This window comes from Ilyonectria robusta (genome assembly GCF_021365365.1).
Source record: "Ilyonectria robusta strain PMI_751 chromosome Unknown BGZ61scaffold_35, whole genome shotgun sequence".
NCBI lineage: Eukaryota > Fungi > Ascomycota > Sordariomycetes > Hypocreales > Nectriaceae > Ilyonectria > Ilyonectria robusta.
This window is the reverse complement of record NW_025764469.1, coordinates 77755-101463: the sequence shown is the minus strand read 5'-3', so window position 1 is coordinate 101463 and position 23709 is coordinate 77755. Positions and strand designations below refer to the sequence as shown.

The following is a 23709-nucleotide window of genomic DNA, read 5'->3' as shown; positions in this document are numbered from 1 at the left end:
TTAGCGATGTGACAGAACGATTCATGGTCACCTATGTCACCTCGCTTGGAGGTCAGCATGGATCTCAGCACGGAACTCTTATAGAAAGGCATTTATCCCATTTTGACGAGCGGATAATGGCCGTTGCCCGAGATATCCTCAGCATCTCTGACAATGACGCTTGTGTCTTATGGAAGCTTGCGGAGGAGTGTTACAATCAATCCATGAGCACTTCCGGTAAGCTGCACTCGGATGACTACTTCATCCCACTAGAGGAGGCATGCCTTGCATGGCCATATGACCCGGATTTCGAGAGCGAGGAGTACTACGATCACCTTAATCGTCTGGATATCGACGAAGGCTATGTCGAAAGTTGGCACAGAACGCCCCTGGCTGAGGGCTGCGACTTATCTGTCTAATCCACCACGATGAGGAATGCCATCATCAAAGACAAGGCCGACAAGGAGCGCCAGCGATTCATCGATTTCATCGATACTGACGCCATTTGCCGCCTTGCATCGTCATACCACGCAGGCCTTCCTTGCAAGACGTTCGGGTCCCCGAAACATGGCTCCTTTAACGTCTGCGTCTTTGTCGAGTTTGATACATCCCCCCCGGAGAGATGGGCTGTCCGAATTCCCCTCCCGGCACGCGCCGCCTGGATTGACGAGAAGATTGAGACTGAGCTGGCTACTATGAGGTAAGCCGGCCTCTATGCTTTTGAATAATATGAAGTAGGTACCGTTCGTCTGACCTAAGTCGTGCCATGGATAGATATGTCACTGCTAAAACCACCATTCCCGTGCCCCGCGTGCACGCCTACTCCTTCACTGAAGGCAGTCCAATCCAGACGGCCTTCATCATCATGGACTACATTCAAGGGCAGACTCTCAAGGACCTTGGCTTCAAGAAGGGGAAGCAGTGGCGTAGCTACACCCGCCCAACTGAGGCAACAAGTAAGCTTCACGAGCAGCTTGCCGACGTCTATATCCAGCTCCGTCAGCTCGAATTCCCCAAAATTGGCGCCCTTGGCCTCCCCGTCGTGGATGGGAAGCCGTCGTACGCGTGCGACCCTGACGATATCCGCGTGTGCCATCGGCCTATGTCGATTGAGATTACGATGCAGGAGCTCGAGGGAATGGATCCCGGCGCCAGGATCAAGCCGAGGACCACCTTCTCGACAGCCAGGAGCTTCGTAGACGCTCTGTTCTGGCTGGCCGAGAACGAATTCGACAAATCCCCCGACATAGGACTCGACACCCGTGGGGGACGGAATACCCTCTACGCCAGACACCACTTCCGCCTTTTTGTCCTTGATACTTGGCTCGACTCCGCCGCTGACAAGGGACCCTTTGTCCTGATTTGGGACATGAACATGCTGATGAGTAACTTGCTCTTTGATGAGGAGCTCACCCTCGTTGGCGTCCTGGACTGGGAATGGAGCTGGGTTATTCCGGCACAGATGCTGGTCCCGCCCGTCTGGCTGACCGGCGGCAGCCCCGAATGGATGCTCCTCAACAAAAGTTCATTCTACACTGAGGTCGGCCGCCTTGTCGCCACCATCAGAAACCGCGAGCAAGCCCTCCAGGTCCCGCCACGACTCTCCCGAGAATGGGCCAAGATGGGGACGTGGTGCCACACGGCCGTAGTGATAGCCCTGCTGAGCCCAGACCTGACGCACGACGTCTACTGGCATTTCTTGTTCGATGAAATCGAAGAGGCGATGCCGCCGGATTCCGACTTTAGGGAGTTCTACTTGACGCCCATCGCCCCGCGTCTGACAGCCTTCATCGAACCACCCGAGCGGAAGGCTCTGCTCGCCCGCAAGGAGGAGGAGCAGAGGCGCTTCTTTGAGGACGAGAAGGAACACTTTAATAACCCATACGCACGACAGATAATAGAAGAAGGTTGCTAGATGGCGCAAATAGATCCATTGTCGCATTGATGATGTTGCATTGATGAGATGAGGATCTGAGGATAAAAGCGAGAGTGCTGACGAATGGTATGTTGCGTTAGCAGGGATGCATATGGCCCAGCTACTCTTCCAACACAACGATCTTGTCCCTTCAGAAGACGACTGCCGAAACAAATTTGTTGCCCGCCAACTATTTCATACACTGGCGAAACAAGGTCGACTATCAACTTTTGGGTTCGTGGAGGATAACTGGTCCGCCCAGTCCAACACCCTACCTTCAAATTCCTCAGCCCCAAATGGGTCAGACTCTTTTCGGCTTTGCTGCGATGACTTTAGGCCGGCTAATATTCTTCTGAATCAAGATGACAACATACTTGCGATTATCGACTGGGAGTTCACATAAGTTGGGCCCACGCAATTCGTGCTCGATCCCCCTTGGTGGCTACTTCTGGAGGTTCCTGAGATGTGGCCTTCTGGAATCGACGATTGGGCGAGTGTTTACGATATGCGGCTGGAGACTTGGCTATCAGCTATGGAGGACGCGGAGGAAAGCATAGAGCCTGATTCACTACCATTCAAACTATCCACGTATATGCGTGAGAGCTGGGAAAATGGCCGATTCTGGCTCAACTATGCTGCGAGAAAGAGTTGGGCCTTTGATACAGTCTTTTGGAAATACTTGGACGAAAGATTCTTCGGTACTCGGGAAAGGAATGTTCCAGAGCACGAGCTATGGAAGACAAGAATAGATCTTCTGGGAGAGGGAGAAAGAAGAGCTATGGAGCCATTTGTGAAGAGAAAGATGGAGGAGTCGAAAGAACGGATCCTAATGGACTGGAATCCAGCGGAGGCAAAGAAACTCGTGACTGAGATATTGCTCAATTAACTCTGCCAAGATGGAAATTTTGATTTTATTGCTCCTTTATTAGCGCCTAGAGTAAACTCGTCAAACCAGTAGACCCTACTCTACCAATTATTACCTGTATAGATGGTGCCACCCTCGCGATGAAGAGCCGTCCTTCTGTGCGTGGCGACAGCATCTCAGTATCCTTCCTCAGGTACATGGCTACCGAGTGGCCTTTGGCGGCTGCCCTGGCCATGTGCTCCTTGTATCGCAGTTGCGTGTCCATCACGACTCCCAGAATCCCGGCGCTTTGCTCTGGCTCGACTTCCTTTCCCTTCGTTATGAAAGGCGCATGTGTGGCTCGCTCTACGTTGCGTGTGAAGCGTGTGATGGCCGTCTTGTCGCCTTCGAATATCGCTCCGCTTCGTCTTTCCCATTCCAGTCCTTGATTGATGATGGACTGGATGCCTTCCCTGTTTACCTTCACCGTTGGTCCCGTCGCCAAGGCTGAGTAATCGTTAGCGAAGGCGCATGAATCACTTTCAATTGATGTTGCTCTGCATGACGTCTGTGTTAAAGGACAGGAAGAGAACTAGTCTGACCGTCCTCACAAGACGCCTTTGAGCTCGTCATCCGACCGGCCTCCCAACGTGTGTAAAGGAAAGAACTGAGACTCTGTGTCTGTCTCTAGCTCCGATTGTTGCAGTTACCGTTTAAATATGGAAAGCCAGGCCTCTGTGTCATTGCCTCGTATAAAAGAAAGCATGTTCATCTTGACCTTAAAGTCCTTCAGCCCGCGAGAACAGCGCCCATCACCGGTTATCTAGAATGGTTTCGACCCTCTCAAACTGAGATATTCAGTGGATTATGATCTACCCATTCCACTCGAGCAGCCAGTGGATTGAGTGGAGTGGCTTTCAACCCTGCGGAAAATACACACCCCTACACAGGTTGATGTGAACATAAAGGCAAGTTCTGAGATTACAAGGTACAGACCTCTTTCTGACGATTCTAGTGAATATCCATCCGCAGAAGTACTCAGGACTGATTTAAGCCCCATACAACCCAAATGGTACAGAGGGTCCCTCGCTGCTATTGTGCTGGATTTTAATAACAGTTGTCAAACAGGACTTCCCCCAATTACACATTTGAGGTCGATGATTTTGAATCAGAATGGCTATATCGCACGCCATTTGACTTCATCCATGCCCGGGAATTGGAAGGATGTATCACCAACGACGATAAGCTATTCCAACGCGCCTTCCAGCACTTAGTCCCTGGCGGATACATCGAATTGTAGACTCGCCCACTGAATCTACTCTTGGAGCCTCCGTACTCTGCACGCGTGCGATTGCCTCGTGAGGTCCCGCGTGGCTTCTGACCACGCGTCATATTGGCGAAGAATTCGTATTGTTCGGTCCTGTGAAAGAAGAAAAAGTGTCGCGAACTTTGGCTCAAGCTGAGACTGTCAGCACCGGGCTCTCCAAGTGACAACGGCGCGTACCTGGTGTTCAGAGGTCATGACGGTGGTGGTGTCCGCTGGCTAGGGTGAGCGGTGGGTGGTTGGTCGTTGCTTGTCGAGGGTCGCTCGGTCGGGTGACGGGCTGGTCTGGCAAGGTCAAGGCGAGCGAGGATCAATGGATGAGGACGAGGAAGCTGGTGATGTTCCATTAGCTAAGTTACAGGAAAATCCTATCCCCCGCTATCCAGCATGGCGTAGCTTCAAGGCGCGGTGTATTCAAGTGGCACCCCCCAATTTGACCCAGCGATTGTGTATGTTATCTCGAGGCAGGGAGACAATTGTTCTAGTCTGCCGCGTCCTGCAGCCACAGGAGTCACATCAACTGCAGTCGCAATTGGACTCGCACAATATGGAGTCTCAAAATGCGACTGCTGCGCCTCAGAATTTTCTTCTTGAACCGAAGGAGAAAGTTTCCCAGCCGGAGGAAGGGAAATGAAATATGAATATACTTCTGAGAGTTCCGTGTACGAATCTTCAGACTGGGTATCGATCCATCGTCGCCGATGCGCAAATGGCCCCATTGTGAGCCCTCTCTAGCCGATGACAGCTCGGGCGCCTTTCTTGCCCAACACACCCCTCTTCTTAGGTTTCGGGCTGTTGTCCCGCCCTTTCTTGTTGTTCAGGAATCCAAACATGCCGCCTGAGCCCTCATTCTCGCCCTCAGCGGCATTATTGGCATCCGTCGGTAGGGTCGCATCCTGGCGTGCCAACTCTGACCAGCTACCACCTCCATCGACGGTCACCTGAACGCCCCCAGTGGGACTTGTGACTCGTTGGCCCGCGATAATGGGGTGGTGGCGGTTTGGGGAGTCGTGCTGGTACCGGGGGGGAGGGGCCGGCATGGGGGTAGTCTCATCAGTCGTGATGGCCTGAAGAGCGTTGTCCGGGTCGGGTTGCGCCTCATCATCAAGGCCTTGGGCGGCTTCAGTGACCCTGTTGGAGTTAGCATAGGGGCTATAGGTTAAAAGGATGCGCCACCTCACTTCTTGTATGCAGCCACAGTGTAGCCAAACGGCCGAAAGTCGGTCTCAATCATCCGATATAGCTCATCCTCGCGAATCTCCTTATCGGTCGCATCCTCTTTTAACCGCTCTCTCGGCTTCTGGCGTCTTGCTCGGGCCTCGAGCGGCGCTTCCTCGAAGAGTAGTTCTTCCACATCGTAGGTGGCGTCGAAGTTGGTTTTGTGGGAGGAGGGAACAAAGATGGGCTCGATCCGCTTCTGCTCGAGGAGCTCAAAGTCGAAGACCTTGAAGCATTCGTGATTGGCGAAACTGTCCCATGTCGAACCTATGCGAGTGTCTCGGTTGGGGTCGAGGGCGGAGCCGATCGCATGGAGGCAGGCGAGCGACACGGGGGGCTGGGTGACCGGGTACTTGGGGTTGGCGGTCTGGATTTGCGAGCTGACGGAGCCTTTGGCGCCACCGTCAAAGGGTCGCTTTCATCGAGTCAGCCCTGCTTATCTAGCACACAGAGGGGGCCGAGAGCGATATCGTCTGCTCAGAGAGAAGCGTGCGGCCATTGAGGCATACCTTGTTGTAGATACACTCGTAGAACAGAACACCCAGTGACCACCAATCCGCGCGGACATCGTATCCCTTTCCAGCATATACTTCGGGGGCAAGATAGGCCAGAGTACCGGACTTGCTCGTCAGGGTCCAGCCAGCGACGATGTCTGACGCAACATTCTAGCTCATGGTTACCAAATGCACACCTCCGGGGCATAGACGGCAGGAACGTACAAAATCGGTCAAGTGGACGTGGCCGTCAGCGTCGAGAAGGACGTTGTCGGGCTTGATATCTCTGTGGATGATGTTCCGGTTGTGGATATACCTCAGGGCGCAACCCAGCTCGGCGATCCAGAAGCCAACCGCCTCCTCAGTGAAGGTCTTTCTGGAGATGTGGAACCGCAAATCACCGCCAATCATCAAGTCGACCACAAGGTACCTGTCGCTGCGTGTAAGCCACAAGCATGGCACTCCTCAGCATGGGATTGGTGGGGTCGTACATGTACTCGATATCCTGGAAGCTGTATCTCAAGTTGCAAATGAAGGGGTGGTTGACATATTCGAGCATCCGCCGCTCGCGGATGATGTTTCGTACGCTCTCGGATCGTACGACTGCAGTGGCTGTGGAAGAGCGGAATTCTCGAGTCGGCTTCATGGCTTTTAACAACCTAACGTTTTGTTCTCGCATGCCGACAGAAGTATGAATAACCGTGAGCAAATAAAAAAGAGTATAGACCCTCAACATAGCCAGATGAAACCCGAACTGCCTAGCAGAAGATACATCAACCACGTTTCGACACGAAGATTGACTGCTAGCGACGCAGAGCAGAAAGTAGCTGCCTCTTCCTTTTCCGCATCCTCTACCCAACTGACATTCCGATTAGACGACACGACCATCTCGTGGCTGTGTTCTGCATCCACAGAGCCTCTAAATCTGACCGTGAAATTTCCGTATTGATATTCATCGGGCTCCTCTCGTGCGGTGTTGAAAGGAAATCCGCTCTTAATTGCATAGGGCTGAAATGCGCCGATGAAGCTGCCATCCCAGCTAAAATCGGCGGAATCGGGGTTAAACGTGCCACGCAAGAGGGTCGATCCATCGTTCTGGGCCGTGAATGGGTAGGTACGGGAGTCGTTGCAAGCACTCAGGGGGACGGAAAACTGGCTAGGGTCTTCGAAGGTTCGCGGTTCAATGCCGTACTGACAGGTGAAACTGTAGCCAGAATCGGTGTTTGTGATGTTGCCCACCTCACAGGTTGGTAGGTTGGACCTCGTAACATTCGCTGACGGAAGTCTTCCGATCTCGAGCTCTCTGAACATCGCGAGAGACTCTAATGAGAGTTTGACAATTGGAGGAAGATACGAGGGGTAGTATCGAGGGCCAAGTAGATCAGCCTGCGTAGCAGTGGTGGGCCAGCCGTAGAGGATGAAGATAAAGGGATTTTCCGCAAGCATGCTAACATCGGAGGTCTCTGCCCCTGAGTACGATGGTTCCAGTATCGACAAGACGCCGTTCATGGTCTCATTAACCGCGGCGGACTGGCTGCTGCACGATGTGTTGGAAGAGTCGATAGTAAGGGAGACGTCCTAGTTGCGAGTATGTTAGCACCGGATGACAAGTGGATAGCTGTCTCAACCATCAATATCTTACAATAGTTCCATTGTAGTATGTCCCGACCCAACGGTGCAGCCACAAAGGGCTAGTGTATCTTGCTTCCCTTCGGCATGTTTCGTTGGCGGCGCTGCCGTTACCATCATCTCCTCCTCCATCACCGCCGCCGGAGGACGAGTTATCACCACCACTTCCTCCATCACCAGAACCACCACTAAAACCCCCGCCGCGCCTTGCCAAGACACTAAAATCGGCAATCACAAGGAGAAGACAGAGGAGATGGAAGCTCCAGCTCGTGAAGGGACTCATCCTAGATATTCCTCGCCCTGGAGGGCTGTCTATGACGGGAAGGTTGTCAAAAGCCAGAGAACATGGGAAACCGCCTTTTCTTCCACAATTGCTGGTCTTCCTGCTAATATACAGCCCGAGTCTAGCATGCCTCGGCGAACTGGGCACAAGCGTGTGTCAAGGGCAATTAGCCAGACGCCAGGGCCCATTATAGCTAAGCTCAAAAGTTAAGCTTAACAGGATATTGGACAAAACTGGTCTTCGTAAATCAGAGTGGGGCAGACCCTTGTCGACAGAATGGTTGCGTTTCGGAGTTGTTGCCTTAATTGGGGTCAAAACCCCTGCTTGCTTACACCTTTGAGGGGCAATTCAACTCCGACCCGGCGGATCAGGGATATATATATTTAGCCCAATTTAAGTCTTCATCATCAAGCATGGTAGTTATCGAAGTTGGAGTTGAAATGCTGTCCGTCATTTAGTATGTAGACACTTTTGCTATGTTAGATGAGACGAATCTAGACGCCTGCCATCCTAGCATGTGCATGTGACCTGTCGCCGCTTTTGCTCAGGCATGCTCAGGCGTGCTTAGGCCTTGCTCACCCTTGCTCACCCTGACCATCCACCAGAGGGGCTGTGCCGCAGACTGAGCTGCTTCAACTCTAACCGAGGTGGCCCAAAATGAGTCCCAGGGTGGCCTAGAATGATGCCCCTGTCCAACAACTTCAATGGCAGCTCGGCGCTGCCGTGCTTGTCTCTGCCTGCATGGTCCTCCCTTCCCTATTCTCTCGGGCACATATGAATCGATGAAACGGTGTGTTACGGCTTGGTTCACCGAATGGCGATAGGCTTAAAAGAGCAGCTAATGTGCCCAGTAATTGCAATCAATGCGATTATTGACCCGTTACAGTGTGCTAGGCGAACTCTATCACCGCTTTGACGGTGCAGATGTTTACGGGGGCATTTTTATGCATGTGAAGAACTCTGGAAGACGTCTTCCTCGGTTTTATAGCGGCCCTGAACGCTCTTATACCCGATGAACATGAAGCCTGCATAAGCCTCACTAAAAGTTGAGTTGACGTTGGCTCCTTTACGGGGTTCAATGTATGCGAAAGGTCATATCGAAATATGGGGGTTAGGGATGACGGGTGAGTTCCGAAAACAAAATTTGCTCGGAACAGAGCAAAAATGATATGGACAATAGAACAAGAAAAATGCAATCGAATGAGACTAGTCCCATATTTTTCCCTATCCTGTGGAATAAGTTATCGTGGTTTGGAATATTTAATGGATTGAAGTTTGACAAGTTGGTCGCTGACATAAGAAAAGTCTTGGCTCACGTTTAATTCAAAAGAGTATAACGTGCATGATAAGCAGAAGCGAGTGCCGCAAACAAGCGAGTGCCGCACTTTTTACCACCCATATTATAGATTCTTTAATTAAAACACAACAAAGCATTTAATCAATTAAATTCAATTGCTATACTCTTGCCCAGACGTCTCAATAACAACCTGACACGTTCTTGCATTATGACCGGTCTTTCCGCAAGTTCTACAGTGCCTTTCCTTCAGTCGTGCTGACCCTCCTTGACCACTACTTCTCGACGATTCGGCCTGTACCTGCGTATCAACATCCATCTGGTCAATTACATCCCTTCCCTCACCTACAGTCATCTTCCCTTTATTCTGTAGGCGGGTTCGTTTTGCTCTGCGCCGCTTACTAAGGGCCTCATTTGACTGTCGAAGGACCTGGATCTCAGACTTTAATAATGCCATCTCATGCATCATTGCCTTTGTTCCTTTAGAAAATGACTTAAGCGCTTCTAGAATAGAGGCTGGAGAGCTGCTTTGATGCCTTCTGATTTGTCTTTCAAGGTATTCAGACTGAGAGCTAGCCTCAAGGACTGTCTTTGGGGTCTTAGAGACCCAAGAGTTCGGGAGGCTAGCCTCCTCCTCAACGGGTGTTGGAGTCCGTAGCTTTACATCAAGCTTTAATATAACACTTTCCGGGTCTAATGGAACAAGCCCAGCTCCTCTAAAACCCCCCTTGATATTTCTCTCTATCATAGCAGCTTGGTAGGCGGCGTAAAAGGCTAGGAAGAACTCAGTCTTAGAAATGTGGGTAATAGAGCATCTGATCAGATGCTCAATTTCTCAACCATAGGCCTTTTTGAGCGACCCAAAGCAACTGACGTCAAGAGGCTGGAGCAGATGAGACGAATGAGGCGGCATACAGAGCGTGATGATCTTGTTTTCCTTGCAATATGTCTCAAAGTCAACTGAGTAGTGACTTTTATGGCCATCGAGTATCAGAAGACGATAGCGACCATTTGATCAGGTCTCTGTATGCCGGTTAAAATGCTTCAGCCACTCAAGACCCGTCTTATTATCGGTCCAGCCATTTTGAGTCGTGGTGATAGCCCAATCGCCCGGTAGGTTGCTTTTCTGGTACCAGCTAGCGAGGTGATATTGGCCTGCAACCACAATGAACGGCTGGATCGCCCAGCCTTCCGCATTGATCGCCTGGATGACTGTAACCCATTCCCGGTTCCCAGGCTGGACTGATTTCGGGTTTCCACGCCTATCTGCGCCTGTGACGACCATTCCACTTGCGATCATACCCATCATAAAGCCAGTCTCATCAAAGTTGTAGATATCAGCAAGGGTGATACCATATTTCACGATTGTGTTCGCTACGAGCGTAAACCAATCGCGAATGATCGTCGGATCTTCGCATTTAGCCCTCTGATAGTCGTATTACGAAAAAAACGCGTCTTGAGCTCTGGGTGTCGCTTGACGAAGTTGGAAGCCCAGCGCTTGCCAACAGGTGACGCGTCGCGGTCGGCGAGCAGTCGATTGGCCATTTCTTTAACACCACGCAGTCGCGGGGGGAATCCTTGCGAATCTAGGTCGAAGATAAACTGAATAATAATCTGTTCCTCTAGATCAGATAGTCTCCGTGAGTTGGCGATGGTATCGCGTCGAGATTGAATGCCATTATGCCGGCGATGTAGCCTCTGCTCTTTGACTCCATAGATGCTAGAAGCCCGCCGGATACTTAGATTTGGGTCATTTTGGAGGGCTTGAAGGGCAAGAAGGGTATTTGCCTCAGTATTTGATGGCGACATGCTTAGTGGTGAAGATTCAATTAAGTGAAAAGTTAGGTGTAGGAGGGAAAAGTGCGCCGCTCGCTTGTCTGCGCCGCTCGCTTATCAAGTACGTTAGTTGTTTAATAAAAGTATACTTTAAATAATTAAATTTAGGCTATTGGTTGTTATTTTATTAATATATAAAGTTAAAGACTAGTTTTCTTAACTGTATAAGTGGGCCGGTCGGAATGGGGGTCGGTCGGAATCTGGGGTAGCCGACTTACGTCTTATCACCACTTCTAGCTCAATCCCCAAGCACCCGCCAGCTAACCGCGCTCCACCTCCTGAACTACCCCGTATTCAAGGACGGCGTTCAGAAGGCCGACGAGTACGGCCAAAAGTCTATTCAGCTCGGCAACTCTGCCTATAAGACCTTCGCCGCCCCCGTCCTGCCCTTGTTCGCTAAGCCCATCGAGTACGTCTCGCCCTACGTCCAAAAGGCCGATGAGCTCGGCGACAAGACCCTCAATCGCATCGACGAGCGTTTCCCCATAGTCAAGAAGCCCACCAGCGAACTCTACAACGAAACCAAGGGTCTCATCCTGCTGCCATACACCAAGGGCCTCGAGGGCAAGGACCATGTTCTCCAGGTCTACTCCACGGTATCCTAAACTGCGCCGCCTATGGTTGTCTCTCTGCGACCAAGGTACGGGTGCTGAACCGCCCCTTTCGTATAATAGCGCATCAGTCTCCTGGTTCCCAGGTCCTCCTTGACCGATAGATGTCTTAGCTGAATCTATGCTGCTGCCGTCATCCGAGTCTTCTGGAGCAGTAAGGCTGCCCTTGCTTATGGCCCAGCCTATCGAAACAGTATAGGCAGCGAAGACGGCGATCAAAATGGCGCCGCAGGCCAGCCAGATAGTCCTATAGGAAAAATATAACTATGATATTAACTTCTGAACTTTGAAGAACGCAGCATATCAATGAATAGCGTTAGAAGCGGGATCAACCCACTGGCAAGAATTACCCAGCGACCGACCACGTGACCAAGACGGTTACCTTTTGGCATCAAGCAGACGCAAGTTCTAAGGCTTGCTCTTGTGACGAGCATCCATAGATCGCATAACTTCATGATTGACTGTGACACAGCTCTTGAGATATTCAACACGCAGCCTTGTATTATTAGGTAGTTATTTCCTTCCCGGGTATCTGACAAAACAAGTAGAACGAAAGCAGAGCGAGCATGCAAATAGCAGCATGATTTGTTTTGGATGGTTTTTGTGTTTTCGTTGCCGAAATGGTTTTTTTTTTCGTGTGCATTGTTGCAAAGCAAAAAAAAAAAGGAAAAAAGTGTGGAAATTGGTATCAGCGAAGCGGTCTTGACAGGGTATCTCGGTATCTTGTGAAGAAATGCAGAACCATCCTTCCATTCCAAACCCTTTCATGCGTGTAGTGTTGTCTCGATTTTCGTAGCAGATCAACTACCGCAAGCCATCTAGGTGGCGGTAGTGGCGGCAAGGGTCGAGGAAGCCACGTTGTCGGGTTTGTTCTCGGCCTCGGGCTCAGCCTGCTTGGCGGGCTCCTCCTCCTTGGGGGGCTCGGTCTTGTCCTCCTCCTTGGCCTCCTCCTTGACGGGCTCCTCAGGCTTGGTCTCCTCAGCAGGCTTCTCCTTAGCCTTGGCCTTGCCCTTGATGGTGGCATGGAGCTTGGAGAAGGGGCTCTTACCCGACTTCTCCTCACCCTCAGCGGGGGGAGGGGACTTCTCGCGCTTGCCAAAGGCGAAGGGGAGGCTCACGGATCGGCGCTTGGAGCCCTCGGTCTTCTCCTCCTTGGGGGTCTCCTCGGTGGCGGGAGCAGGGGCGGACTCCTCAGCCTTGGCCTCCTCCTTGGGGGTCTCGGCGGCCTTTTCCTTCTTGGGAGGAGCAGGCTTGAAGCTCTCAATGGTCTTCTTGTAAGCCTCAGACTCGGTGACGGTGGCAGCGAGCTCCTTAGCCTCGGCGATCTTGAGCTTCAGCTGGGTGACCCAGTTGTCACGCTCAGCAGTGTTGGCGGCATTGAAGCTGTGCTTGTTGCCCTTAGAGGTGAAGTGGAACTTGTGGGAGCCATCGGTCTCGGGCTCGGTGGCATCGGCCTGTGGGGCGAGTCGTTAAGGCACGCTGCAGATGGGTTTTTTGTGGACCCGCGGGAGCTTAGCTTACCAGGCTGATGATGCTGGAAGGGTTCTTCTTGTCGCCGATGAAGAGGAGACCCTGACCGGTGTGGGAGGCCCAGGCGATGTTGCTGTGGGCAGTCTCGGCCGACTTCTCGGTCTTGAGGTAGTGGGCGAGCGCCTTGGGCTCGAAGGCGTCGGTGCCGAAGAAGAAGAACTCCTTGCTGGCAATCAGGTTCCTGTGGGAGAATCAAGGTCAGCAAACGGGTCATGTGCATCGCGATGCGACGCGGCGGCATCACGCACGGGCAAGGGCTTACTTGGGGAAGCTGAGGCCCTGAGCCTTGTGGCCCAGATGGCCCTCCTCGACGGGCTTGACCTCCTCCTTCTTGTCCTCAGCCTTGGACTCCTCAGTCTCAGCTGGCTTGGACTCCTCGACGGGCTTGTCCTCGGTGGCGGGAGCAGACTCGGCGGGGGTCTCCTCAGGGGGCTTGGACTCGACAGCGGGGGTCTCGGTGGCGGGAGCGGGAGTGGTCTCGGGCTTGGTCTCCTGAGCGACCTCGACGTTCTTCTGTTCCTCGGCCATTTTGAATAGAGTTGTAGTGGGAGTAGATATTGGGGTGTATCTCAAGGGGGTATCACAACAAACAAAGACGGAGGTATAATAAAGAAAAAAGATCCAGATCCGGAAAAAAGGCGTTGGATTTTGGAGTGTGGTCTTGGGACAGAGTGGTAAGGAAGGAAGAGGAGGAGAAGGGAAAGGCGGCTGGAGGACGTGGACGCTGGGGGTACGGATGTCCGTCAAGACATCACGAATAAAAGTAGCTTCAGCATGGAAATAGACTCTCCACTAACAACAGATTTCCATAATGACGCTCCTTCTCAGGATGATGACGTCATCATGCAAGATCTTGATCCCACCTGGTTCCTGGATACTTTCCTCTCCTTCTCCGAATTCTTCGTCCGAAGCGGGCGAGGCAACCCAAGCTATCTGTGGCCGCTCCTCGCGTACCAGTTCCTTATATCCTCGGCCATTATGCCAACCCCGCCACGGTACTCGTATCAGTCTGCATCGCTCAGGAGTTCGAGAAGCCGCCTACAATGCCGACCGTCATTTTCTCTCAACGTCAGACAGTCCCAATGAAGGGAAGGCGTCGAGTTCGCCGCAGATGTAAACATTTGCGACGTCAAGGAAGGTTTGGAACATTGAAAGCAATAGTAGAGAGGCCAAAGACATCCACCCTACAAAAATCGTCACTTTTCAACTGACAGTTCGTTACAACCTCGATCCACCGTGCCGACACCACAGTGCAATTCTCAGGCTATGTTGCAACCACTGGCACTGCCAGAGGAAGGAAGGTTATCTGCAGAGCAGCTGGGTCGCCTCGTTAGCTCGCTCCACCATGCCCACGCCTCCACATTACTCACAGGGCTCGTTGTCATCGTTCTCAACGGATTCTTGGGGAAGTAGCCCCAAGACATCTCAGTTAAGTCAAACCCAGATGGATTCATAGGCCCTTAATCCAAGACGCTTCAAGAAAATCCCCTCATATGTCCGGGATGCCACCAGGTGTCTTCGCTTGTGAGTAGCTCTACACCACTTAGATCTACGTGTCCGACCCCGCCACATGGTTGGACATCTTACGAATCTATCGAATCGAACGCCAAGCCGTGGCATTCGAATCGAATGCGACTATTGTAGATTCGATTCGAATCGAACGCATCTCTTGCATATTCGTATCGAATCGAATGTGCCTCCTGTAGATTCGTGTCGAATCGAATGCGTGATTTTTCTTGCCACGTAGATTCGAATCGAATCGAACATGACTCTAGTAGATTCGGATCGAACCGAATCTGTCCTCGATAGATTCGACACCAATCGAATGCCAAGATTCGATCGAATTCGATTCGAGTTCGATCCGCTATATGACTAATCTCGGTGAAGGTAGAAAATGTCAAGGGGACATCGCCATTTCGGTGGAGGTGAGGCCTTATGGGGTTGGTCCTTCTGGGCGCAATAAACTTCAATCGGTAGAGGTGTCGCAGAACACGGCAATTTTCTATTAGAAAGTAGGTCCTCAGCAGATTACATATCACCTGTCTCCTTCAGTGATGCAAGCGCATCAACCCATTGGTCATCACTAAGCCCAAGCAGCGGTAGTGAAGGCTTATAGATGCCTGCTTTACTCCATGATCGAATGCACTGAGCCATCGCCACTATCTCCCTCCTCAGCCGGTTTCTTAGCGGTGCTGTCATACGCCCTGCGCTACTGAATGTCCTCTCACTCTCTGCAGATGACGACGGGATGGTGAGCACATCGACAGCCATCAGAGACAGCCGCGGGTACCTATTGGCATTGATTTTCCACCAGTCAATTGGTCTGCTTCTGTAGTGATGGCTGTTGACAACATCCTCAGCGCAGTACCGAGCATACTCGTCATCATTCGTCGCTGCCGCGGTCATCTGTTTTGTTTTACGAGTGCTCTTGCGGCCATTCGACGCTGCAAAGGATGAAGTCTGGGTAAATGGCCAGCCGGCTACACTCCTCGCAAGTCTCCGCTCGATGTAGTCCGTTGCGGCCTCATCAGACGTAGCGACGACCTCGTGTTCAACGTCGCGCTCCCTATAACTATCCCAGATCTCCAAGAGCTTCTTTTCGTAATCTAATCGCCAACTCTTAGCCTTACGAGATGGCACTCGAGACCATAGTCGATCGAGAAGACGCCACTTCTTGGCCGGGTTGAAGACAACAGCGCCCACATAAGCAGCGCTGGTCAGACGGTTGTAGTACTTGTGCAGTTTCTTCCACCCAAGCTTGATATAGACCTTGAGCAACTTACGAGTTCGGTTATCAAGCCCATCGTAGATGGCAACCTCGACATCCTTGCTCTCCTTGCTTACTGAATCCTCGACTTCTTCGTAGATTGTCCCTTCGATAGCACCCTCGAGGTGGTCAAGTAGGATCTCGAAAACAGGGAAGTACTCGTCGAAACTACCACAAGTCGATCTCTCACCAGGAACACCGCTGCCCTGAAGTTGCTTGGTGGCGATTGCGAAGGGCTTCAGAAGTTTGACGAGTATCTCGATAACCTTCCAGTCGTACGCACTCAGCCGATATTGCAGAACTGCTGGCTTCATCTTTCCACAAGCTCCCTCAGTTTCCCACCGGTTCTGAACGTCATTGAAGAACGTATTGAGTGCCGGACGAAGGAGAAGAGCCCTCTCCATCATGCGCATATCCGAGTCCCATCGGGTGGCGTTGTTATAGACCCAGTGGAGTGTAGATTCGTTGCCGGATTCCTTGCGTTGAGACTGAAGAAACTTCTCATACAGTTGTGGACTCGCTCGCAGCTGGATCCCGATGTTATGGAGCATTCCTGGGGCGCCGTTCTGGCTGTACTCCCTGAAAGTGGTGCCGTTGATCTCTTCCGGAGCCGGGTGGGATGATAACAAGTCTTCGTCAGGGATACCAACGACAATGTCGGCGTCTACCTCTTCGTCCGCACCGTCGTCCATCTCTCCATCCAGAGCTTCGTCAATTGCTTCATCAATTTGCTGTTCGTCGTCATCTTGATCGTCGCCATCGGCTGCCACAATTGCAGCGAAGCTCTCTCGCTTTGAGCCGTAGAGCATGGCCCGTACGCAGAGGTTGAAAATATGTGCTGCGCAGCGAATCCGCCGCTCCTCGGGGGAGAAGCCATGTTCAAATGCAAGATCATCAATGCAGGTGTCATTATTGGCAGCATTGTCAAGTGTGAAGTACCCAACCTTGTCGGGGTCGTTGATTTGCCAGAATGCGAGCGTGTCAGCGACCTCGTCGGCAAGCGATGCGCCGCTGTGTTTGCCCCGGAGAGGTCGAAGCCCGAGGAGGATCCGGTGTTGGACAAAGTCATGATCGATGAATTGAGCATTAATCCCAAGGAACGAGGTGTACGACTTTGATGTCCAACCGTCGAAAGAGAAATGTATTTGGGATCGAGCGCTGTGCAGTACTTCGGTGACCGGCCCAACGGCACCACTATACTCAGATTCGAGCATGCGGAGAAGTGTCTTCGCAGAGGGAATATGGCTCGTATCAAGGAGCGGATTGCCATAGAGAAGGGTCCGCTGAAACCGCTCCGTATTCACAATCTCGAACGGCAAATTATGGTAGGTAATCCAGTCGAGGAGGAGTATTCGAAGGCCTTTGCTGCTGAACCTTCCACGCAGTCTGCTAAGAAGAAATTGGTCGTGAGGATTATTGAGGTCGGCGCCGGTGAAGTGGGTGAATCGGGTGATGGCTTGGTCATCTAGAGATGGCTCGCCCACGCCGCAGCTAACTTCGTTCGGGGCCTGCCAACTCAGCACGTAATACAATCCCTGTGCTAGGGGCATGCACTTACCACAATTCCGTGGGCTTTACAAAGGTGTTTCTTGATGGCGGCTCCTGTCGAGCAGACGAAACAGAAGTCTGATTTCTTCTTGAAGCCTCGGGCGAAGCAGTCCGCGCAGATCCACTTCAGCTTATTGCCCCGCCGCGAGGTGGAGCGGTCCTCAACGCGATATCCGTATTGCTGCCACCACGCCCGCGTGTCTTGGCCGCCAGTATAGCGCTCGAATCCGGGCCATTTCGCCCACTCTTGGCGGCCCCAGAGGGTCCAATCGACCTGAATAAAGTCGGCGGCAGTCCCGCGAGGACGGGGCGATGGAGTTGTCGGCAACGAGGTTCCTGGAAACGAGACGGCTGGTGAAGAAGAGAATCCAACGCTCTCCATCACGCCTGGTTGGTTCGAGGGAGAGGGGCTCAAAGAGAAGAGTTCAGACATCCTAACGTAGGTAGCCAGTTGGGTAGATCGATCACACTAATCGTATCGGGGTTGTCGGACGCCATTGAGGCTGCGCGGACGCTCAACTTAAATCCATCCATCGCTAGAAAGGCAAATCGACGCCAATGGCACGCGTACATCGCGCCCGTTTTGCCCTCAACGCGAAATTCGCGAGGTCTCTAGTGCCGTTGAACATCCCAAGTCTTGTTCGATGAACGATGCATTCGCCAGTAGCACGAATGACAAACTGAACGCGTCTAATCCGAGGACGCTGCCCGTGAAACCGCCACTGTAGGGAAGGAGCCCAACTTTTGTTCCAGTCATTGGTATATGAGGATTCTTCAAGCGTCGCTCCCGGTGCTTGACAGCCACTTAATTCGAGGTCTCACTAATCGGGTCCACAGACCCCACGGCCAAGTTCCATATATTCCCTGTTCCGCTTGTGTCAGAGGCTCCTATTGGCTCGTGCAACCGAGCACAGACGCGTCACTGCCTTGGGAAAAAGGCCCTGTCATTGGTACCGAGTTTTCCTCCCCGCATCGGCTTTGCAATTATGCTTTATTCCAATCTGGAGTCAACCCGGAATGGATTTTTGAGATCTTCGAAAACTGTGCACGTGAGGAGGCGGAACGGTGGGACTTGAAGTTAAGGCTCTAAGTGGATGCACCTGTGAAGTAGCTGGTACACCCGTTCACATGTAAAAATGGGTTTAGGCTAGGTCACTGTGATAACTAAAAAGTTAGAGATACATGAGTCTCGTACTCGCCAAGGCCTGAAGACTTCAAACTAGACGTGTTCATCTGATATCATGCCAAAGCTTTAGAGAGAAATACGGAGACAGTATGGGGTTTTCTTCTTTCTTCCCTTTTCTTTTCTTTACTTTTTGCGTCCTTCTTATTATTCTACAGATATAACAGTGTGTTTTGGTGATAACCCCGTCTCTGCGTGGCTGGGTGTTACTGGGACGAACATACCCTATACTCCTGCGTTCAAAACTACTGGGGGGTTGGATTTTACAGCAATAAAAACTCATACTCCACCACCCCACGCAACATAAATATTCCTCATAGAAACCGACTTAGTGTTTTATTATGAGATTCAAAATGGGATGCCCGTTACATTCCTGTAAAGCTCCTGCTGGTGGGTTGTTGTTGAGATTGTGGCGACTGAATGAATGATTTCACTTGCTTAGGCAGTACTGATTGTGGTGGGCGGTACGTTAATTAATCCGTTCCGGTTTGAGGGCGGTTGAACTGAGTCGTGACGCGGATGATTGCTGTAGTTACAGGGTACCTAGTATATGGTGGGCTTACTAGAGGATGTTGTGCACTTGCTAACACATTTTAGCTTTAAGACGAACCGTCGTTAGCATTGATCGTCGCGTCGAAGAGCGCGCCGGTGGCCTCTTAACGCGTCCGCGAATCGCGCCACATCCACCCTCTGGGCATGATTCGCACGTCGCGATTATCTGTTCGACCGAATCGATCGATTTCCGATCGAATGGATGGGGGCGATCGATTCGATGTCGAATCATATGGCGCCTGTTCGGTTCGAATATCGAATGAGATGCTCCACATTCGAATCGATTCATTCGAACATCGAACGGGACAAGTCACATTTGATTCGCATCGAATCGAACGGGCGCTCCGCAGATTCGACATCGAATCGAATGCCAAGAAATTCGATTCGACATTCGTAAGACTTGGCACCGAATGAATCTATCGATTCGATTCCCATTCGTAAGATGTCTAACCCTGCCCCGCCATACTTCCATAAGCCTATACAAAATGATGTGAATGGTCAAGCAGGTGTCTCTGGATCACGAGCCATTGATAACATACACGCTCTCCTTCGCTAATTGCCGAGAGGCACCGAACCTGATCGGCTGCCACCAGGATGGCAAGGATTTAACGATAGTGATGATATGACGTCTATTAGTTTCTAGAATAAGAGTGCTAGAAGTCAATCTGCGGGCTACTCCTCAACATCGTCATTACAACAGAGAGACACAACAAACTTGCACGATGCTGCATCGACGCCAATACGTGGCCGCGTTTCTTGAACGTCTGGCCGTTCCTGAGCGAGCAGGCCTTACGGACCTGTTTGCTCAGGCCCACGTTTTGACCAGTCCTGTGTGGGTTCCTCTCACACAAACCCCGTGAGACAACCAAAAGTGGTCCAAGCTCCCGAGGCGAATGACGAAACGCTGAGTTCATCAAGCTCGGCATATCCGCTTTCTTCTGATCCCTCCCCCAATTCCGAATCTTGGATATTTTGACATCCTTGCCGACGGAGCACCACCACGTTTCTAAAATCACTTCGTTGCCCTCCTGCCTCCATCGGTATGGTTTCCCTTCTATCTCGCCTTGGATATCGATTGAAGTAGAATCCAACTGGCAATTGATTCTCTTTTCTTTGATTCCATTCGTTGATATAGAGCCGTGCTGACAAGTAACCCCCACGTCAATAGTTTGGAAGTCGACCAAATACACCTTCATCGCCATCACCATGTCGCCCACCCTCCTGCGCACCACGCCCGTCCTGCGCGCCGGCCTCCGCGCCCACGCTGTCAAGCCCCTCGCCGCCATGGCCTCGACCAGCTTCGTCCGCGGCAAGGCCACCCTCCCCGACCTCCCCTGTAAGCTCTCTCCCCCTCTCTCCGGTTCTTCTCAAACCCAGAGTCACTGACCTGAGGTGTCCAGATGACTACGGCGCCCTCGAGCCCTACATCTCTGGCCAGATCATGGAGCTCCACCACTCCAAGCACCACCAGACGTACGTCAACGGCTTCAACGCCGCCCTCGAGGCCCTCGCCGATGCCAGCGCCAAGGGCGACGCAAAGGCCGTCGTCGCCCAGGCACCCTTGATCAACTTCCACGGCGGCGGCCACGTCAACCACTCGCTCTTTTGGGAGAACCTCGCCCCCAATGGCAAGGGTGGCGGTGGCGAGCCCGAGGGCAAGCTCCTGACCGCCATCAACGGGGACTTCGGCTCCTTCGACGCCCTCCAGAAGCAGACCAACGCCGCCCTCGCCGGCATCCAGGGCTCCGGCTGGGCCTGGCTCGTCAAGGACAAGACATCCGGCACCCTCAGCGTTGTCACCCGCGCCAACCAGGACCCCGTCACCGGCAACCTGGAGCCCCTCCTCGGCATCGACGCCTGGGAGCACGCCTACTACCTCCAGTACCAGAACCGCAAGGCCGAGTACTTTAGCGCCATCTGGGACGTCATCAACTGGGGCACCGTCTCCAAGCGCTTCGAGAAATAAGTGCAATGGAGAGGGAGAGTGAAGGGCGACGCCATGTAGATGTCATGTGCCATGTGTGGCCCGTGTGAGATTACCGTCAAAAGTAGTGCATAGTATTGGACGAGTATCTAAATGGAACAACCTGAGTCAAGGTACAATCAAAGCCCTCCCGTTTCTGAACCCAGTATCTGCGGCGCAACCCAATGGCCAAGAAGGATATGCATAACCCAAGATGGGCAGAGGCGAAACAAACCAATTCACTTCTACCCCTGCCGTCTCGCATTGAGCATCTCACAGCCGCTGGCACCTCACCAACCCCCTGGTAAGCCGCCAGCTCCATGGGATACTCATCCGCGAAGATCTCACCCACATAGTCATACCAGTCATCGTCTCCCTTAACTGCGCGTCGAAGAAACTGCCTTACTCTCGTACCCGTTGGCGTCCACAAACGGGAACCGGGCACGGCGCTCAAGGTCATCCAGAGGAATAGTGGAGCGGATATACCTGTGCCGGCACATGTTAGCACGTCTTGCGCTTTGCCGGTGATGCAATTGGTGAGGGTGGTATCAGGGGTGGGAAGGAAAGAGGATGAAGGGGTTTGGCTTACTTCCTTCTGCCGTCATCGACACGGTCAAAGTCCCAGCTGGTGAATTCGCCCTCCTCGAGGGCATTCCACACGACCCGGCGGGATCACTGCGACGCAAACACCTTATCCGTGATGGCTTCAAAGTCCCACTTCGCATTGGCCTCAGCCTCAAACTTCTCAAACGCCTCCTTAGCCTCCTCCTCTTCCGGGGTCTGAGGGGCAATCTTCTTGAAGCGGGATAGGTTATCCAGCTCCTTGGGATCCCGCTCCAAGTTGTACAGCTGGGGCTCGTCGGCGGGGCAAGTGATGTACTTCCAGGGACCCCGGCGGATCATCATCATGGGGCGCACGGTTCCCTCATCCGTGTACTCGGCAAAGACAGTGTCGTGGCCCTCGCGGCTCTCGAGATGGGGCAGCATGCTGATGCCGTCCATAGGCAAGTAGGGGGCCAGCTTGGTACCGATGAGGTCGCAGATAGTGGGGAGGAGGTCGAGAGTCGACACACTCTGGGTGACGCGGTGGGGCTTGAACCGCTTGGGGTAGTTGACGAGCATGGGAACGCGGACCGACGACTCAAAGTAGCTCATTTTGTACCACCAGGTTGCGCTCGCCCAGCATGTCTCCGTGGTCGCCACTGAAGATGACAATGGTGTTCTCCGCGAGGCCGGCATCCTCGAGGGTCTCCAGAAGCCTACCAATGCAGTCGTCGACGTAGCTCACCGATCCGTAGTAGGCCTGCTTGGCCCGCTTGATCTGGTCGTCAGAGAAGTTCTGGTCCCAGAGGTCACAGACCTTGAGGAGGCGCTTGCTGTGGGGATCCTGGTCCTCGTTGGCGATGCGGACTTCGGGCAGGTTGATATCAACATCTTCATAGAGGTTCCAGTACTTCTTGGTGATAGTGTAGGGATCATGGGGATGAGTGAGGGAGACGGTCAGGCAGAATGGGCGCTTGTTGGAACCCTCGCGGACATGATCCCACAGGTACTGGGTGCTCTTGGACATGACCTCTTCATCATAGTCGAGCTGGTTGCTCCGTCCACAAGGACCAGCCTGGAGAATAGAGCTGGCGTTGTGGTACCACTCGAGGCGAGTGTCGGGCTCATCCCAGTTGACAGCCCAGCCAAAGTCGCCAGGGTAGATGGCGCTGGTCAGGCGCTGCTCGTAGCCTGTCACATTTCGGGGTCATCCTGAGAGCTATGATAACCTCATTTCCGGCTTTCCTAGACAACGCGACTTTCCTTTCCTTCTCAGACCACATAGCCGGCCCTGTGACCACGATCCCGGTCCCCGGGACCCACAGGGCCCCGGCCCCTGTGCGGCGGCGACGGACTGCCGCCTCCGGCAGCAGCCGTCTTCATCATGTATAAAAGACGGGCTCTAGGCCCGTCCCTTAGCTAGAAATCAAGAGCTTTCATCATAATCATTGTGATCCTATCCACTCAGTATGATATAGCCGTGGAGCTGATCACCAATGAAGTGCATCTTACCAGCGAGAGAAGTGTGGTATCCCTTGGAGCGGAGGTAGTGAGCATATGTGGGCACGTCAGAGCCAACCTGGGCGGCATTATCAAAGGCGCCAATCTTCATGGGGAGGAGACCGCTGATCAAGCTCATGCGCGAGGGGGCGCAGAGAGGTGAGGGGCAGTAGGCGGAGTCGAACTGGACCGAGATGGAGGCCAGGCGGTCGAGGTTGGGCGTTTTGATCTGTGAGTTTGGGTTGTACATCTTAAGCTTGGGAGCGGCCAGTTGGTCGGCCATGATGAAGAGGATGTTGGGAATGGAGGCATCAGTGGCAGGGTTGGCCGTATCCACGCCAGCCGAGGGAGGGGGGGAGTTGAGATCGGTCGCCATTGTGAGTGGCAGAGATGAGCCTTCTCTTTGGGGTTGTTTGTGAAGTGCAATTATGATTGTTACCCCTTTGTGTCTTAGGTGGTAGTGGTAGATAGAGAGGCAGAGGCAGAGAGAGAGTGTGTGTGTGTGTGTAAGTCGGGTGGTGGGTGGGGTGGTTGTGTGTTTATTGCCTAGGTATCAGGTGTGTCTCTTGTTCTCTCACCCGAATGAAGGACGATGGATGGAAGGTGAAGAGGAAGAAGTGTAAATATGTGTGAGAGACTTGAAGGAAGGGAGGGTGAGTTGAGGCGAGATGGGAAGAGGAGTGGGAAGAGGAGTGG

At 52.6% G+C, this 23709-nt stretch overlaps 8 protein-coding genes across 8 annotated transcripts; 4 read left to right on the top strand and 4 right to left on the bottom strand.

Annotated features, from left to right (window-relative positions):
* Positions 1-407: 407 nt before the first annotated feature.
* On the top strand, positions 408-1894 carry BGZ61DRAFT_368626 (uncharacterized protein; the record flags this gene model as incomplete). Its single annotated transcript, XM_046241906.1, has 2 exons — positions 408-679; positions 754-1894. The coding sequence occupies 2 exons, from the start codon at positions 408-410 to the stop codon at positions 1892-1894; spliced, it is 1413 nt and encodes a 470-aa protein (XP_046096342.1).
* A 106-nt stretch (positions 1895-2000) lies between these two features.
* On the top strand, positions 2001-2780 carry BGZ61DRAFT_499426 (phosphotransferase enzyme family protein; the record flags this gene model as incomplete). The annotated part of the gene is made up of 2 exons (XM_046251403.1): positions 2001-2287; positions 2390-2780. 2 exons carry the CDS (start codon positions 2001-2003, stop codon positions 2778-2780), a joined length of 678 nt encoding a protein of 225 aa, XP_046096341.1.
* Positions 2781-3754: 974 nt separating this feature from the next.
* Positions 3755-4038, top strand: BGZ61DRAFT_368615 (uncharacterized protein; the record flags this gene model as incomplete). The annotated part of the gene is made up of 2 exons (XM_046241905.1): positions 3755-3810; positions 3867-4038. Coding segments are annotated over 2 exons (228 nt in total), but the record flags the coding sequence as incomplete, so codon positions are not given.
* A 755-nt stretch (positions 4039-4793) lies between these two features.
* On the bottom strand, positions 4794-6420 carry BGZ61DRAFT_368982 (kinase-like domain-containing protein; the record flags this gene model as incomplete). Its single annotated transcript, XM_046241928.1, has 5 exons — positions 4794-5214; positions 5244-5695; positions 5790-5945; positions 6000-6204; positions 6266-6420. The coding sequence occupies 5 exons, from the start codon at positions 6418-6420 to the stop codon at positions 4794-4796; spliced, it is 1389 nt and encodes a 462-aa protein (XP_046096339.1).
* Positions 6421-6503: 83 nt separating this feature from the next.
* BGZ61DRAFT_539544 (uncharacterized protein) lies at positions 6504-7686 on the bottom strand (the record flags this gene model as incomplete). Its single annotated transcript, XM_046254797.1, has 2 exons — positions 6504-7352; positions 7417-7686. The coding sequence occupies 2 exons, from the start codon at positions 7684-7686 to the stop codon at positions 6504-6506; spliced, it is 1119 nt and encodes a 372-aa protein (XP_046096338.1).
* A 3402-nt stretch (positions 7687-11088) lies between these two features.
* On the top strand, positions 11089-11421 carry BGZ61DRAFT_368715 (uncharacterized protein; the record flags this gene model as incomplete). The annotated part of the gene is made up of 1 exon (XM_046241912.1): positions 11089-11421. A coding segment is annotated over one exon (333 nt), but the record flags the coding sequence as incomplete, so codon positions are not given.
* Positions 11422-12245: 824 nt separating this feature from the next.
* On the bottom strand, positions 12246-13485 carry BGZ61DRAFT_485256 (Pleckstrin homology domain-containing protein; the record flags this gene model as incomplete). Its single annotated transcript, XM_046249688.1, has 3 exons — positions 12246-12881; positions 12949-13138; positions 13220-13485. 3 exons carry the CDS (start codon positions 13483-13485, stop codon positions 12246-12248), a joined length of 1092 nt encoding a protein of 363 aa, XP_046096336.1.
* A 7526-nt stretch (positions 13486-21011) lies between these two features.
* Positions 21012-23389, bottom strand: BGZ61DRAFT_563342 (alkaline-phosphatase-like protein; the record flags this gene model as incomplete). The annotated part of the gene is made up of 5 exons (XM_046255871.1): positions 21012-21456; positions 21560-21612; positions 21661-22071; positions 22133-22704; positions 23008-23389. The coding sequence occupies 5 exons, from the start codon at positions 23387-23389 to the stop codon at positions 21348-21350; spliced, it is 1527 nt and encodes a 508-aa protein (XP_046096335.1). The 3' UTR covers positions 21012-21347.
* Positions 23390-23709: the final 320 nt, after the last annotated feature.